We start from the raw sequence: 14,770 nt of genomic DNA, 5'->3' as shown, positions 1-14,770 counted from the left end.
AGCCTCCTATATTTGGGTTACGGCCATAGAAATGTCGAAAGCGATGCTCATCTGGCACTTGCATACTACCAGAGCAGATTTTGCGTCATGAAACAAGGGTCATGTCCTGCAACGATCCATTGTGGAGGTGAAGCATGTAAAGAGCCAAACATTGGATGATGCACGATGGTTCTTCAAAGGGTAGCATCAAGGGGCTGGTACTGGTGTAAACAAAGTCCTGCAGAACTGGTGTCTGCAGACTAACCGCTGCTCCAGGGAGGGTATGACTGGGCAATAATTGAAGCCACTGGCACCAGCGATTGATGAAACAATTGCTATGTTTACCCCGAGGTTTGTTCCGCTAGAGATTTGGCTGATTTGGGAATCCCACAGCTATTGGCACGTTGAGCTGGTCTGTTGTACAATATCGAGCCGCTAATGTCATGAATGCCGCGCGCTCTGATGGTAGCGAACCAGGAGGGGCGATGTGCCGCAAGTGCACGGTTGCTGAAGAAACCAAGCCGCCCGTCGACGCCGTCGCATAAAGAATATTTTGGGAATAGAGAAAGGCTGATGCTCTTGATTCAGAAGGCGCGCGATAATGCGGCCGTTGTTTTATCTCAAGCCTTCTTGGTTATAGAAGCGGTTATCATCTGCCTAGGTGGAGTTGCTGGTGTATATAATAAGACTCGAGTGTCCATCCTAATTCACTTGTCCATCGTTGTCAATACTCTTATTTTTTTCTTTAACTTGTCTTTCATCTGTTATCTTTCACCTTGCTGGTGTTCATTCATTCATTTTATTAACCAAGTGCTGGCCACTTGTATACTTTTTTCATCCAAACCAAACCATCCTTGAGGCTTGCAGTTTAATTGGGGGCGAATCTTCTCATTCTGCTCAGCCCCCTTTGTTAGTCTGTTTAGTCCCGACAGCAGGACTGGTGAGTCCTTCGGGGCCAAATACGCGATTGGCCACGCTAATCTGTTTTCGACTTAGTCGATCAACCGCGTATTGACTGATACCGTCCAGTACAGTACAGCTCTTACGGTTTTGTACAATACCGTCCACCTTTCGTGTCCTACTCTCCATATAGAAAAAGATCTCCTCGGCCCTCCTGAGTCTTTGCTTCTTGGTAAGACTTACTTATTTCACTCTTCGACCCTGTCTTCTCGATAATTATCCTGACCTTCGTCTCCAACTATACTCAGACATCTTGTCGTGTTTCTTTGATCAAGACGCGAGCGACCCGCTCTCGCCGATCCGCTCTCGCCCTCTGCTTGCGTCACTAGTACTTCCCTCCCAAGCAACCTACCTCAACCTTTCTGCGCTTTTTTTTCTCTTCCGACTTGCAAATACACCATTGAGCGAGATGCCGGTCCGAAAGCCTGATTTGCATCCGCTGAAGACGCCGAAGACCTTCATCTTTCCTTCAGAGATACACAAGGATTCCAAGACCCTCACCGTCGATGATATCAAGCGCGAAGATGGAAGCGCAACACCCATCACACCCCCACTGGCATACACCGATTTCCTCAACGCCTTGACACCGGTCTTCACAAGTCCTGTCAGCGCTGGAGGCTTTCCAAAAGTTTCAATCGAGAAAAGTCACCCGTCGCCAATTTCGCAGCCGTCTACGGCAACAAGTCCCGCACTCTCCTCCGGTGGGGATGTCAAGTTGCCTGACACGCCAACCATCTCCCTCCCACCCCCCTCCCCTTGCACTGTGAAGTCTGCCAAGGCCCCGCCTGCATTACGACGACTACGCATTCCCCAGTCACTCAAGCCATTTTCTTCAAAAGACTCCCCGCGAACTGCCACCCCGTGTAGTGCAACTCCGTACAGCGCGGGTCCCTATAGTGCGACCCAATGGAGCGCACTTCCTCGCAGTGCGGCCAGTCTTCGGTCGCCATTTTCCCCATCAGATTGGAAGCTCCGATATCTCGAGGCGCCGAAAAGTGCAACCACAAAGGCAGTCAGTGTCAGACAAGTCGTGACCCGCACGATTACATACAAGCGTACCCCGCTTGATCCCCCACCAAAGGGAAAGAGACGCAAGACTCAAGAATGTCGAGACGTTTGAGCTGGTATCTTGCTCTCCATTCATCATGTGCAGCGTTTTATCTTGATTTGATTTTATGTGCAATTTACGTTTCGGCTTTGGAGGCAAAGCGGTTCTTCAAAGATCCTTTGGGCTTTGAAAGCCATATCAGATACTCTTGCCTAATTTTGAAATCTATTAGTTGATCCTTGATGGCTCGACTTTGGCATATTCATTTATACAATCTGTTGTGAAAGTGAATTCCTTGCAAAGCGCCAGGGACAAGGGGAATTGGGGATACGGAGTTGGTTGGGTTTGAATTTACAATTATAGCGTTGTTGTTTGTGCGAGCGACATAGCAAAACTTAGTCTGGGAAACAAACTCGTGTTCTGTACTGTACTTTTCGTCATCGGAGGCTTCATTGGCAGCTTGGGGGAACACGATTTGGGCTCTGTTTTGTCTTGGCTCTTCTATATCAGGCGTCAACATTGGTCACTGGACCAATCTGGTAGCATTTACGGCGAATAAATTTTGGTGCATTCATGTCTTACTGCTTGTATTCTGTATATTTCTGTAAATTCCATTGGATAAAATCTGAAATTATACACCATAATAAATCACGAAAAAAATACATCGCCTTGATTGATGGTGTACGTCTCCAAAGTTAAATCATCTCTTAATACGGTACTTTTGTGTTATATGGAGGTCTATGAAGCTTAGTGTGAGAGCCTCATCTACCTGTGGGCTTGCCTCAGGTCGAGGCCTTGGGGCTCTGTGAGGCGGAGAATACCCTGCTCGAGTCTATCCTATCATGAGCTGATCCATCACCGACAACTCAATAGGGCTAATGTCCAGCCACATCCACGTGTCGTGTGCGTTCAACGGTAACTAATTATGAAGCAGGAAAATCCAACAAAGCATCAAACACCCGCGGGGAACAGGGGACAGGCCCACTAGCGTTGTGTCGGCTTACATTCTGATCTGGACAAGGGGGCTCTAGTGCGCTCACTGAATCTCGGAGATCTCATTATGACTGATCAAATGCAAATGCTCTAACGTATACATGTCTTTTTCATTACCTAGATTGTCAAGACATTGAAGCTACCTTCCATAGAAATCCCGCTGGTCCCGACTTCATAAGAATAGAGAAGTTCAAATACTAAGCTGTAATCCAATTGAAGTGTCTGGATGCACCTAGAGAGATTTTGTTATCATTGTATGACTTCACGGGACTCGTAGATAGACCCCTCCTTGTTAATCCGGCCCCCAGATCCTGGCGCCACGAAGAATATTTCAAAGATGCCTAGGGGACATTGAGCAGCCCGCTGAGGTTCATAGTATGGTTTAAAAGAATTTTTAAGGGCCTATACGATCTTTGTTGGCATGTTTCCTTGTTGAGGCTGAGAGCGCCAGGCGGTTAATTTCTTCCCGCCAAGTCAGCCCTCGGCCGCCACTGTCTGCCTTGCACCACACAACATACAAACTAGACATGTTAATGGACCAAATATCAAACACTGACTCGTAGGATTGTAGCTGCGGTGAGGCTCAGCGCATAGTCCCCAGCTTACAATATCCAGAGGTATAACTGTCTAGGCAGATGTATTTTGGTAAACAATTCAAACACAAAATTACACACCTACATACATCTAAATACATTGTATGTATCCTATGGCAATTAGATGAGACGAGTCGATCATAGCTTTCAAGGTTGAAGACACGGTTTACGCTATCATTTATTTTAATATTTTGATAGTCCCCCGCTTTTGAAAGACAGGAGATGGGGCAACTTTGAAAGTTATGAGTTTGCTTTTTGTATTCCGTGTTGCCCCTCCGTTAGTATAATGTCCCGTATCCGAAAGCGGGTTCAAAAATACCGAAGTATATGTACACCCATGTTCACCTTGATACTACAACTTCGATTCCATACATTCACCTTAAGTCAATTGAGTAATTATAATACATACAAAAATATTAAAGCTAATTCTAAATAAATTGACTAGCAAATAATTAGTCTAATTGATATGGCCCCCATCTACGCTCGGTTCAAGTCTGTTGCTCAATACATATTGTTACTGAATGTATTCATACATACATGCTCTTACGCAGTGATCAAGGATTAGGATCAGACTCAATCACGACGCTTAGAAGCTTCCCTCCTCTTTTCACATCAACTTAAAGCAAGTGATAAGCTCAGCTATGACTGACCATTGAGAACCACAAGAGAACACCTGAATCATTTTACTCAAAGTTACTTGCGCGCTGTTTCACATATGGCTTTGTGCCCGGTGATATCCCTGCAACCTTTAAGCGCCTGCGCTATTCCATATTTGTACTAGAAGTCCACATTTGCGGGCTTGGAGCCCGTCGAGCCCCGCTGTTGACCACGGTTGGCTCCTCGAAGCCCCTTGCCCAGACCCACTGTGGTGTGGGTACCTAGGTTCCAGCCTCCAGGTATTTTGTCTGGTGTAACGTGGCAAGCTTGAGATATTATCGCTCCGTACTCCGTACGGAGTACGGAATACAGAGATACATATCACAGTCAAAATCTAGCTCAATTTAACTTCACGTGGACTAGGCAGTGTCGAATAAGGTCAAAGAATCGCATAACTAGATTCCCATGGCTTGACACTAGCTGTATTGGTGGGCTTTTTCACAATGTCATCATTATACACGGAGTTCATATTCCCCCTTAGATAGTAGATAGCGCAGGGTACTCCATATCAACGGTGAGATTGATGATGGTGATGTCGGAGCAAAGGCTGGTGTGCCACCATGCAGTACCCTTGTAAGTACATACTGACCGTACTGTAGGTAGCGTGAAGACTCTTTTATTAGATGTCTATCTTAGGCTGCATGGTGAGGAAATGGGGATATTACAACCAATGATGACGAGGGAATAGGCGCTGTGGCTATCTGCATCAATTGACTAGCTTCCTTGGCCAGGCCGCGGTGCACCTGTGATCAAATATTTTACCTTTGCCAAGCGAATGTTCTAATTTTACCTTACAGCGGGAGTGAGGTTTAGCTTAATCCTGTAATGTTATTTTTGGAACTAGTTGGGACGCCAACTTCATATCACCCATAGTATTCCATACTCCCTATATATCAAACTATGTATCACAACTCTGGGATAGGCTGGCTAGCAAAGAAATGTCTGTTAATTTTACTTGATCCGTTTTTTTCTTTTCATTCCGATTGCTATACTATCAGTATTGTATTGCACACTACCCTATTAACCCGTGACAGCGGCAAAAGCTGATCAGCTTTTGACTTTCCGTAGCTCTTCATGGGGTTTTTTTTAGGGGTATCTTGTCCTGCTTTGTGCGCCAATCATTTCGAATATTCTCGGATCTGCCCGAACTTCTACCAGTAAGAGCTCCACGCCCTTGCGTGAGGAGTACCATCTATCCTTGAAAATCTATTCATAGGTGAGCCCCGTTCTTCGTCATGGGTGATTAAGGCCAATGTCCACCGTTCCAAGAATAGAACCCATCAAGTTATAATGCTTACTTCCTTCCATGTGGAGATATATTTGGCGCTCATCAGCTACTTCAGCCCTATGAAGAGATTCAATAGGCTTAACAGTGATGCCACGGAACATCCGAAGTGCATGCTATCTGCACCTCTGGTCAATCAATGTTTCTATTTCATTGGTTTAGGAAGGCGCGCCACGTTCAATCCCTTTGATCTCCGCTTTGAGGGGTTGAGGTTACTAAACTTAGCAATGAGGGGGTTCCGAATGCACATCTTCTGCCCTATACTACAGTTCCTGCGTCTTAGACGACGATCTATGCTACTATGCTTACTGAACCGACCAATTAAAGCATCAAGCTATGAATAGGTTGCATGTTCACTTTCACTAGTTCCATATCTCCTCAACTGACAAGTTACGCTGCTGCCGATTCCATCTTCCGTGAAACCGAATGACCAATCTACAGGTGTCTGATGCGCGAGCTATGTGACAGAACTGCAATGACGGATGCATCATTTCCAAAAATATCTCTTTCTGATGATTCTCCTCTTCTAATACACTCTTGGTGCGTATTTCCCCCAGTTGAAAGCCGTCCTCCATCTTTCTGTATGATACAGTATGATACAGACACCTTTGTTGACTCGGATGAAATCCTGATATGGAATAGAGAATCTAAATTAAGAGTCTCATCGGCGACATTATGCATGTTCGTCTACCTCGGAATCAGGACATATTGGAATGGGGTGGTACTAGTAACCTGGAGACAAAGATATCTTGCAGGCTTACTGCGTAGTCTACTCGCCGTTCACTCCGATCACACTAAGTATCCGGGACCCTTTTTTCCCCCTTTCAAGCTTATTTTGTTGCTGGCTTATGATATTTACAAGCTAATGATCCTTCTCTTTAGGTGACTCATATTCTATAACATATTGTACGGCTCGCTGCCGAATGAACTCACACTTTTGCGGTCAAAGATGCAAATATGATCATATCGAAGACGCTACAGGGATGAACTTGGACTCAAGCCATCTATTGGTGGTGGATATAAATAGAATGCATTTTCTATGCATGAGTGCGGGGTCTATCACACTCGCCTCGACCATGTGTCCTTACATGGAATGGGCCGCAAAACATGATCTATTTTTGCTGGTATCATGGCCCATTGAGGGATTTTTTCCCGGAGACTAATTTATTCTCTAGAACATAAAAGACCGGTTCCCCAATTGATAATAATTCTCAAAGAAGTTGGTTGTTATTGACTCTTGAATCGGTGCGGCCGATTTGGTTCTAAATATAGAGGCGGGGGAAACAAAGCCTGTGATGCGATGTGATGCGATTAATGTCTGTGACATGCCCCTGTACTCTGTGGCGAAGGTAGCGAATGACAACGGACAAAAGGCACCCTTGTTTAGATTGGTTGGGTATTCCACTTGAAGCGGGCAGGCAAAGGAAAATGGAGGGCGCATAGAGGGATTCCCAAAATCCCGTGATCGGCCCGTCTAAAGTCCTTCGTCCCTCATTCAGGTGCGGATTCGCTGCTTTCCCACTCAAATTGTTACTGTATCTCTTGTAATCCCTATCCCTTGAGCCGTGCGTCACCCTAAGCACCCTTCCGAGTCGATCGATTCCACATTCTGTGCACCGCCCACGCACAGAAAGCACGGTGTTTCTCTTCGATCTTGTCTATAGCCATGGCTCAAGCGCCCCGCACTTTCACACCAGACAGCGAGTTCGCTGAGCTCGAAACCCCCCATGCCCCCCAGGGTAGAAGTCTCTCAATAAATGCGTTGGCCCGGTTCGAATTCGAGGCAGGCAAGGGAAACGATGGCACTAAAATCCTGATGATTGAGTGGGAGGACGACGATCTCACTCGATCCATAACCGATGGGTCGTGGCATGTCTCTTGGGCCGGAAAGACTTCCATTCTGCCCGCCGATGAACGCCCTAGTGATAGCTTACGCCGCTTCTACTTCTTGCTCCCGCCCAATACCACCATCCCGCCTGTCGTTACGCTTTGCTATGAGCCGCGGTCCACCCCATCCAATACGACTGATTCCGCGGCCCCTCCGCCCTCCAAGCCGCAGGACTCTTTCCGCCTTAATCCCCTCCCTGCTATTTTCCCCCCTGAACTTGGTGCCACGGGGCGTGCAGCGGGCAAGAAGGGCGTGTTGCATACAATTTGGGCAAAGAAACGGCTTCGGGTTCTCGAGGCGGAGATTGCCGCTGAAACTCGCAACAACATTGAAGGAATTGCTCTGCACATGGCGATCCAAGAAAAGGAGTGGATCGAGGAAAACTTTGGAGTCGGGTCGCGTGCTATCGACTCGGTTTCCAGTAGCCATGACTCCGCGAATTCATCCTCCAACTATCCGGCCACACCGGTGTCGCCTATCAGCGGCAGGAAGCTGACCGACAAGCTCAAGGGACTCAAACTCCAGACAAGCGAGAAGGACCTGACCATGAATGATAGTATGTATTCTTGGTTCTAATTGCTACTATGTTTGATGTCAGTGAAACTAATCAAACTCAGGCTCAGCTCCTAATACCGCCCATCTTCTCTCGCCTCAATCCCCTGATGTTGCTGTCCCCTCGTTCAGCTCATTCCGTAACGTCACGCATGGGCACATCCACTCCATGCCGACACCAGATACCAATGCCACCCCAACTCCAAGCTCTCACATCAACCCCTCCGGACCCGAATCACTTAAGCCAGTTGCACTCTTCCCGCCCTCGGCTCTGCAGGAAGTGCAGAATAACAGCAGCCCCAACGGGTTTACAGCAATGGGCGCGGCGATGGGCGCAATCTCGTTCGCTCCGAGCAATGATTCGGGCGAGGAATTGTTCGCCAAGGCACTGAGCCCACGCTCACCGGATCTCCCTCGGAGCCCATTCTCATTCCGTTGAACTTGAATTTCTTATGCATGATATGATACCACACCATCTTTCACGACTTGCGCAATGATTCCCCTTCTGCGTTGCCAGACCATATGTCCACACTACATGCATCTATGATCATTTGTCTCTCTCTTCTGTTCTGTCCATACCTACGCCTCGGGCGCGTATTATGTCATATTCCTGAGTTTTCATCTGCTGTCATGTTTCTGTATGGACATGCCATAACATATCTATGGATCACATATGTACATAGGCGAATGTTGGATTCTATGAACCCCTCGAAAATTAAGAGAAAAAAAAAAGGCGTCTCCAATGATTTTCTTTGCAACAGCAAATCTCCATCTGCGTAGGCGACTAGTATAGAGAAAATAATAGCTACCAAGAGAAACAAGTAATCAGACGCAACCACCCCACACGTAGTAACCATATCCGTAAGACAAACACGAACGAAAGTAAGAGAAACATTCAACAACTCGAATCAGTTGCTCTTCTTATTACGCTGACTTCCCTGCCGACCCGACTTACCAGCAGTCGCAGTGGACGCACCGGAAGTCGTAGCAGTGGCAGTGGCGTCAGCGGACTCCTTCTCACTCTTCTTGCTAGTAGCAAAGGATTCATCTTCCTGCGCATCCTTGCGCTCCGCGTACCACTGTCCGGCCTGCAGAACCAAGATTCCAACGAGGACAAGCGCGAGAATAGTATTGCTAGCGGAGAGAACCTTGAGCGAGTCCTCGCGACCAAGGATCTGCTCGTTCTCGTCGGCGGAGGCAGCCAGCTCGGAGCCGTACTGGCCGGCAGAGGCGAGGCGCAGGCCCTTGACAATGTTGGCGATGTAGACTGTCACACCGCACATGTAGAGGACTAGCGACGCGCCGTCGAAGAGCATGTTTGATTCAGAGGGCTTGTAGAGCTTGGTGAGGAGGCCGGCGAGGCCGAGGAAGATTACGATGTGCAGGATGCGTGGGATGAGCGGGGGCGAGGCGTGCAGGAAGCGGAGGTGCGCTTCGAGATAGTCATAGTGCGCGGCCGGGGTCGTCACTGTAGACCACAGGATCGGGTAGTCGTAAGGGAAGAGGGAGAAGATAATGCCCAGGAAGAAACAGGTTGCTGGGTGGGCAGATTGGGTTAGCTCATTACAGTCTCGTGGCCTCTTTGCCGTTGGGGTGCTGAGAGATTGGCGATACGATAGACTTACGGCAGACGATGAGGAAAGTCGCGAACGACCCGCTTTTGAAGGCCATTGTGAAAATTGGAAAAGCAGAAGAAATTGGTTTGAGAGGGAAAAGAAGAAGACCAGGGGCAAGGCTGAAGTCCTACAGGTATCGCTAATCGCTAAGCGGGTGCCAAGCCCGGGGCCGAGAGATAAGGAGGTTTTTACAAATGGAAGTCCGAGCATTTGATGAGATTGAGATTGCAAAATTTGAACATTGGAATCTTTCATATGAGATTTGGGAATCGATTTTGATAAATAAGTGTATGATACAGATTTCAACGCCTTTAGCGCCGTTTCATAAATGATGCGAATAGTGGTATCTTCCAGAATATCCCGTAAATGCAAATGTACATAACAACATCATCGCTGGTATCGAGGCAATGACTCGTCTGCATGCGCCGTCCCGCCGACCAGCTGGTCGTCCTCATCAAAGACGGGCGCACTGGGCCCAGCGCTGGGTTCCTGGCTACTGGGCTCGCCTTGGGGTGCACTCGCCTGCTCCTGGAGTCGGTGACGCTCAAGCTCTTGTTTATCGTCCGCTGGTACACGTGGCTCACTGGGCCCAGCGTCGTTGGCAACCACGGTCTGTAAGGATTCCGCAGAGCGGACAGCATGCGGACCCCCGCTTGTATCTGGTGAAGGCACATGCTGGTAGTCTTGAAGATGATGATCATCTGGCAAAACCGGCGCGGTCGGGACCTCCATTGGTACTGTGGACGGCCCTGCCTCATCTTCATCGGGCGGTTGACTGGGTAAGAGAGCTTCTTCGTGACGTCGTACCCGTGTTTTCTCGTCAACGGGCTCCTCAACCTCTGGAGGCGGAACCATAGTGTCCATTGGCTGGAAATGTTCAGTGTATTCTTCAGGGTACTCCGCCCAGTCCGTCTCCTCGGGGAAATACCCCTCCTGTGTCCCATATTCCCCATTTGAGTGAGGCATTGGACTCGCCTCTGGCCACTCTTCCCCATCAACAGGGTTAAGTAGAATTGCAGATGCAGGAGGCGCCGTCTGTGACGTTATCGATTCCTCAGCTGTAGATGATTTACGTTTCGTCGCTTTCCCTCTTTGTGAATCACGCGTCCCAACCACGACTTCAAAGGCCACAGAGATCACGCCTTTTTCACGGCGGATTGAGTCCGTGTCTAAGATGTTGCCAGCCCAGTTGGCAGTAACGCCGCTCGAATCGGCCGGATTGAGGACCTGCCCACTGGGCGAAAACGTAGTACCACCGGAGACCATGTTGAAACGCGGGATGAAGCGATCTGGTGAGGTGATTTTGCCTCGTAGGTCCGTTACGACCTCCACATAGTACCGAAAATTGATCATGGCTCCCGGTACTCGCGTGATAGTTGGGAATGCGTCTTCGGGTATTCGGATCGAAGTCTTTACAATCGCAGTCATGGTACTTGGATCGACGATCAGCGGGGCGAATGTCTGCGACAAATCTTTGCGAAAAGTGCTGCTTGTCCGACTTGTTCCCAAAGTAAGTCCTCCAAGTCCCGTCCGCGATCGCGGATAGCAGTCTTCGTATACAGGCTTTTTCCCGGCTGCCGTGGTGCCGATGGGAATTGCAGGATGAAGGTCAATGCGACCTTGACGGTATAATGTGACCATGATTCCATGCGCACTGCGCACTTGTTTACAATGGTTGATCGTAACTGTGATGGGTAGGGTGTCGCCAGGGAGCACCCCGGCACGCAGAAGCTCAGCCTTTGCGGTGATGGTTTTATCGGAGATAGACGGGGTCGCACTGCGACCCTCGCTATTTTGTCCGCCCGTACTTGCGGATGAACTGGGATCGCTAGCGATTCGAAAGCTTTGGCTGCTTTCGCTAGGCCGGCTGGATGAACTGACATTGCTCGGTGAAGGGCTGAGCGGTGGTCTTGTATCTACGGATGGTGCCGCGCCACTTATAGGAGTATCGACCGAGGCTGTGTCCGGCCCTGGGGTTGCTTCGGAATTTGTTGACTTGGCTTTTCCCCTCGGTTTTGAGCGCCTTGAGATCGGTTCCAATGTAACTATACGAGCCCTGGGTGCAGGAAAGGGTGCGATGTCGATATTTTCTAGAAGATTAACCCGTCTTCGGCATGTGAGTGTAGGGTTCATGGTGGTCGGTCGGGTAAGGGTAGAGGTAAGTGAGTAGCCGATGATTCCGCGTTCAAACTGCAGTTGTCCATTTGATTAGCATATTTGGATAAAAAAGGAGGTCGCATCACTAAACGCACATTTATGCTGCTAGGAAGCGCATAAGGAGGAAGCCCCATCTCAAAGCGAAACTTGTAGATGCCCTCCTTCAAGCGTCCATCGCCACAGAGGACAACCTCATCTTCAAACAAGGTCGCTAATCCATTGCCCAAGTATTCTGCGCCTCGTCGGCCCCGCCCGGGTCCTAAGAATCCCAAGTCGGGGGTTGCTTCTCCTGCGGGAATCGCATTCTTGAACACTTTAACATAGCCGTGGAGACATACGACAATATGCGTGATGCGGACGGGTCGTACAACCGTCACAACGACGGTGCCTTTGATGATATCACCTGGGAAGTAGGAGCGCCATGGGTCATCCGGATCGATATAGAAGTCGGTGATGCCTCGATTTCTTTGACCGAGCGGGGAGCGAAACTTGGACAGGAGAGAGTTGCGATTCCGACTGGCCGGCAACGTAGGTTGGGTTGGAGGGTTGGCGGACATGACACACAGCCGCTGTTTACTGCATCTATACAAAACAACGTGGCAGGTGTGAGAGGAATGGGGATGATAAACTGCAACCGCTTCGGCACCGATCAGACAGACACGTCGGTATTATCTAGGGCAGCACGGGATGGCGGGGAATGGTCGGACAGATCAGTAGGCAGTCAGCCTACGTCAAGGAATCCAATCAAGCGACACAACAAGTATCAATCCTTTTGTCGAAGGGTTTGGCGTCCAGGACCGATGCACTGGACACGGTCTGATTTCAAAAGGCCCACAGAATGTATCCTCCACGCGCGAGAGAGGTTTCCCGGGTCCGAATAAAGGAATGGGGATTATGATCGAGGGCCACTGCACCACATTGTTTCTTGGGACATCGAAACGCGAGGCAGGATTTCGACGGTACCCCCGCCAGGAACTTGTAGCGTATCGGGATGCAAGGTCAGGTCGTAAGATAAGGGAAGTGGATATTGCCGGGAGAAATGAAAGGCTTGAAAGGGGCTAATAAGCCAATATCACGGGATACTGTGCTGCAGTCGAGAGTCTAGAACCGGATCGGGGGGTCGGGGAGTCGGAGACCGGGGGACAGAGAGGGTGAAAGGCGTGACTGGAGATGGCGCGAGATCCGGAATGTGGGACTCGAGAGAACGCACGAGCCAATATAGAGAGGATCAAAAGGCTTATACGGAGTAGTAGTTCAAAAATGGGGGGGAAGAGGAGATACAATAAAAGAGAAGGGGAGAGAGTGAGAGTCGGGAGTTCGCGATAAGCCTCCGAGAGAGGCGGAGAACGAACCAGATGGCTTTCGATTCGCGTGTCGCACGGTCAAGCTTCTCTTGGTGTCCAAGTGGCTCAACTAGTTTTTCCCCCCCTTTTTTTTCTGGGCAATTTTATGGATTATCACTTTTTTTTTTAGTCGGTACGGCATAAGGAAGAATAAATTTGACTCATGTTTCACATAATTTCCCCAAGGTTGCCATGTGCTAAGCAAACCTAAGCTTTTTCTCTACTCCGTAGTTTGCTGTAGTTCACAAAGACCCTCTCCGTCCACGTATTCGTCTCCATAACAGTCACGCAAGACACCCTCAACGAGGTGTCGATCTCCACTTGCTAATTTGCGCAAATACTCCTCTAGGATGTAGATATTATCAGTCCACTGCAGTGCTTGCTGTCGGAACCCCGCTAACTTCTCTCGGACCTGCTTGACATCCTTGCTATTGAGCGAATTGAGGGGTCCGGAGAGTTGGGCCTCTGTAGTCCGTACCCGATCGATTCCCACTTGGAGTTCAGCCTTTTTGGTCATGAGGAATTCTCTTTCGTGTTCCTCATCCGCCTCTTCCGCTCGGCATATGGTCTCAGCGACCAAACCCACTTCTATTTCGGCGTAAGACTTCCGGACTTTCTCCACCTCCATGGTCATCCGGCCCAACTGCTGCTCTTGTGCGTGTTTTTCATCGCTACTGAAACTCCAGTACCAATTTCCATTGCCGATCTTCTCCACTCGTAGTTGACCCTCATCAGTCAAAGCTTGAATGTATTCCTTGACCTGGATGCCATTGATGGATGCAATCGAGGGTAGGGTCTTCTCGAGGTCTTTGAGCGTGTGACAGGTTCCAGTGGCGCGGAGATGAGTCAAAATTAAGTCTTTTTTCTCGCTTTTGGTCAATTTGGGCTAGTGGTGCGTCAGTATGGAGTAGTCTCATTTAAATGATCCTAGACCCCCGGTGGAATATGCCAAAGCCACGTACCATCTTGCACGGACTGTCAAACGGGTTCAAAAAAGCTTATCAATCCACCGTTCACTCATTGGACAAATATGTGGCAGCTAAGCATTGGTGGAGGCGCAGTGATGAGTTCAAAGATCGGTAGTTCCCCTCCAGGGCTTGAGGAATTGCGTACCTGTCACGCAACCCTTGGAAACCCATGTGCCTGAGAGAATAGCTCATCTTCCATTTGACGCTTACATTTCCAATTCCAATGGTTTCTCTGTAGAATTACGCTTTTTTGCTTTTTTGCTTTTTTCTTTCTTTTTGAAAACTTTGTAAAATTATGACTCAGAAGACTACGAAGTACTGACGCTGCTCATGGCCTTATTGGGAGACTCAACACAAGGCTAGATTCACGCAAGGCTAGCTAAAGTCAGACCCAATCCAGCCAATTGCTGGAACGTCCTACTTGGGTTAGACATGTCAAGTGAGACAGGGTTCTGCTGCAACAGAAATGAAGCGTCACAACAAGATCTCGTCCCTGTCCCTGCAATAATTAAACCGAAGCTGCTGTAGGATACGCGGCATATCCAAGATTTTATTTTGACTCGGTGAGGGCTCTTGACACTCCTGTCAGCCGGCTAGACACTGGCTGGTTTAATCACCGCAAGTTCTCTCCCTGGAGGTATTACTCTGTGTATAGCTCCATTGAAGACCTTCGGTGTAGCAGGAGACACACAGGAAGGCGCAGCAAAATCGCTGTCTTACACATTAAAGTC

At 48.8% G+C, this 14,770-nt stretch overlaps 5 protein-coding genes across 5 annotated transcripts; 2 read left to right on the top strand and 3 right to left on the bottom strand.

Annotated features, from left to right (window-relative positions):
- Positions 1 to 1,348: 1,348 nt before the first annotated feature.
- PEX2_089770 (uncharacterized protein) lies at positions 1,349 to 2,059 on the top strand (the record flags this gene model as incomplete). Its single annotated transcript, XM_016746247.1, has 1 exon — positions 1,349 to 2,059. The coding sequence occupies one exon, from the start codon at positions 1,349 to 1,351 to the stop codon at positions 2,057 to 2,059; it is 711 nt and encodes a 236-aa protein (XP_016597267.1).
- Positions 2,060 to 7,181: 5,122 nt separating this feature from the next.
- On the top strand, positions 7,182 to 8,394 carry PEX2_089760 (uncharacterized protein; the record flags this gene model as incomplete). The annotated part of the gene is made up of 2 exons (XM_016746246.1): positions 7,182 to 7,959; positions 8,021 to 8,394. The coding sequence occupies 2 exons, from the start codon at positions 7,182 to 7,184 to the stop codon at positions 8,392 to 8,394; spliced, it is 1,152 nt and encodes a 383-aa protein (XP_016597266.1).
- Positions 8,395 to 8,863: 469 nt separating this feature from the next.
- Positions 8,864 to 9,626, bottom strand: PEX2_089750 (putative secretory component protein shr3; the record flags this gene model as incomplete). The annotated part of the gene is made up of 2 exons (XM_016746245.1): positions 8,864 to 9,492; positions 9,581 to 9,626. The coding sequence occupies 2 exons, from the start codon at positions 9,624 to 9,626 to the stop codon at positions 8,864 to 8,866; spliced, it is 675 nt and encodes a 224-aa protein (XP_016597265.1).
- A 332-nt stretch (positions 9,627 to 9,958) lies between these two features.
- On the bottom strand, positions 9,959 to 12,285 carry rim8 (pH response protein PalF; the record flags this gene model as incomplete). The annotated part of the gene is made up of 2 exons (XM_016746244.1): positions 9,959 to 11,761; positions 11,824 to 12,285. The coding sequence occupies 2 exons, from the start codon at positions 12,283 to 12,285 to the stop codon at positions 9,959 to 9,961; spliced, it is 2,265 nt and encodes a 754-aa protein (XP_016597264.1).
- Positions 12,286 to 13,291: 1,006 nt separating this feature from the next.
- On the bottom strand, positions 13,292 to 14,036 carry PEX2_089730 (putative GAJ protein; the record flags this gene model as incomplete). Its single annotated transcript, XM_016746243.1, has 2 exons — positions 13,292 to 13,957; positions 14,034 to 14,036. The coding sequence occupies 2 exons, from the start codon at positions 14,034 to 14,036 to the stop codon at positions 13,292 to 13,294; spliced, it is 669 nt and encodes a 222-aa protein (XP_016597263.1).
- Positions 14,037 to 14,770: the final 734 nt, after the last annotated feature.

The sequence above is a fragment of the Penicillium expansum genome (genome assembly GCF_000769745.1).
Source record: "Penicillium expansum strain MD-8 chromosome Unknown contig302, whole genome shotgun sequence".
NCBI lineage: Eukaryota > Fungi > Ascomycota > Eurotiomycetes > Eurotiales > Aspergillaceae > Penicillium > Penicillium expansum.
The sequence above is the reverse complement of the archived record's forward strand: the minus strand, read 5'-3'. Positions and strand labels throughout refer to the sequence as shown.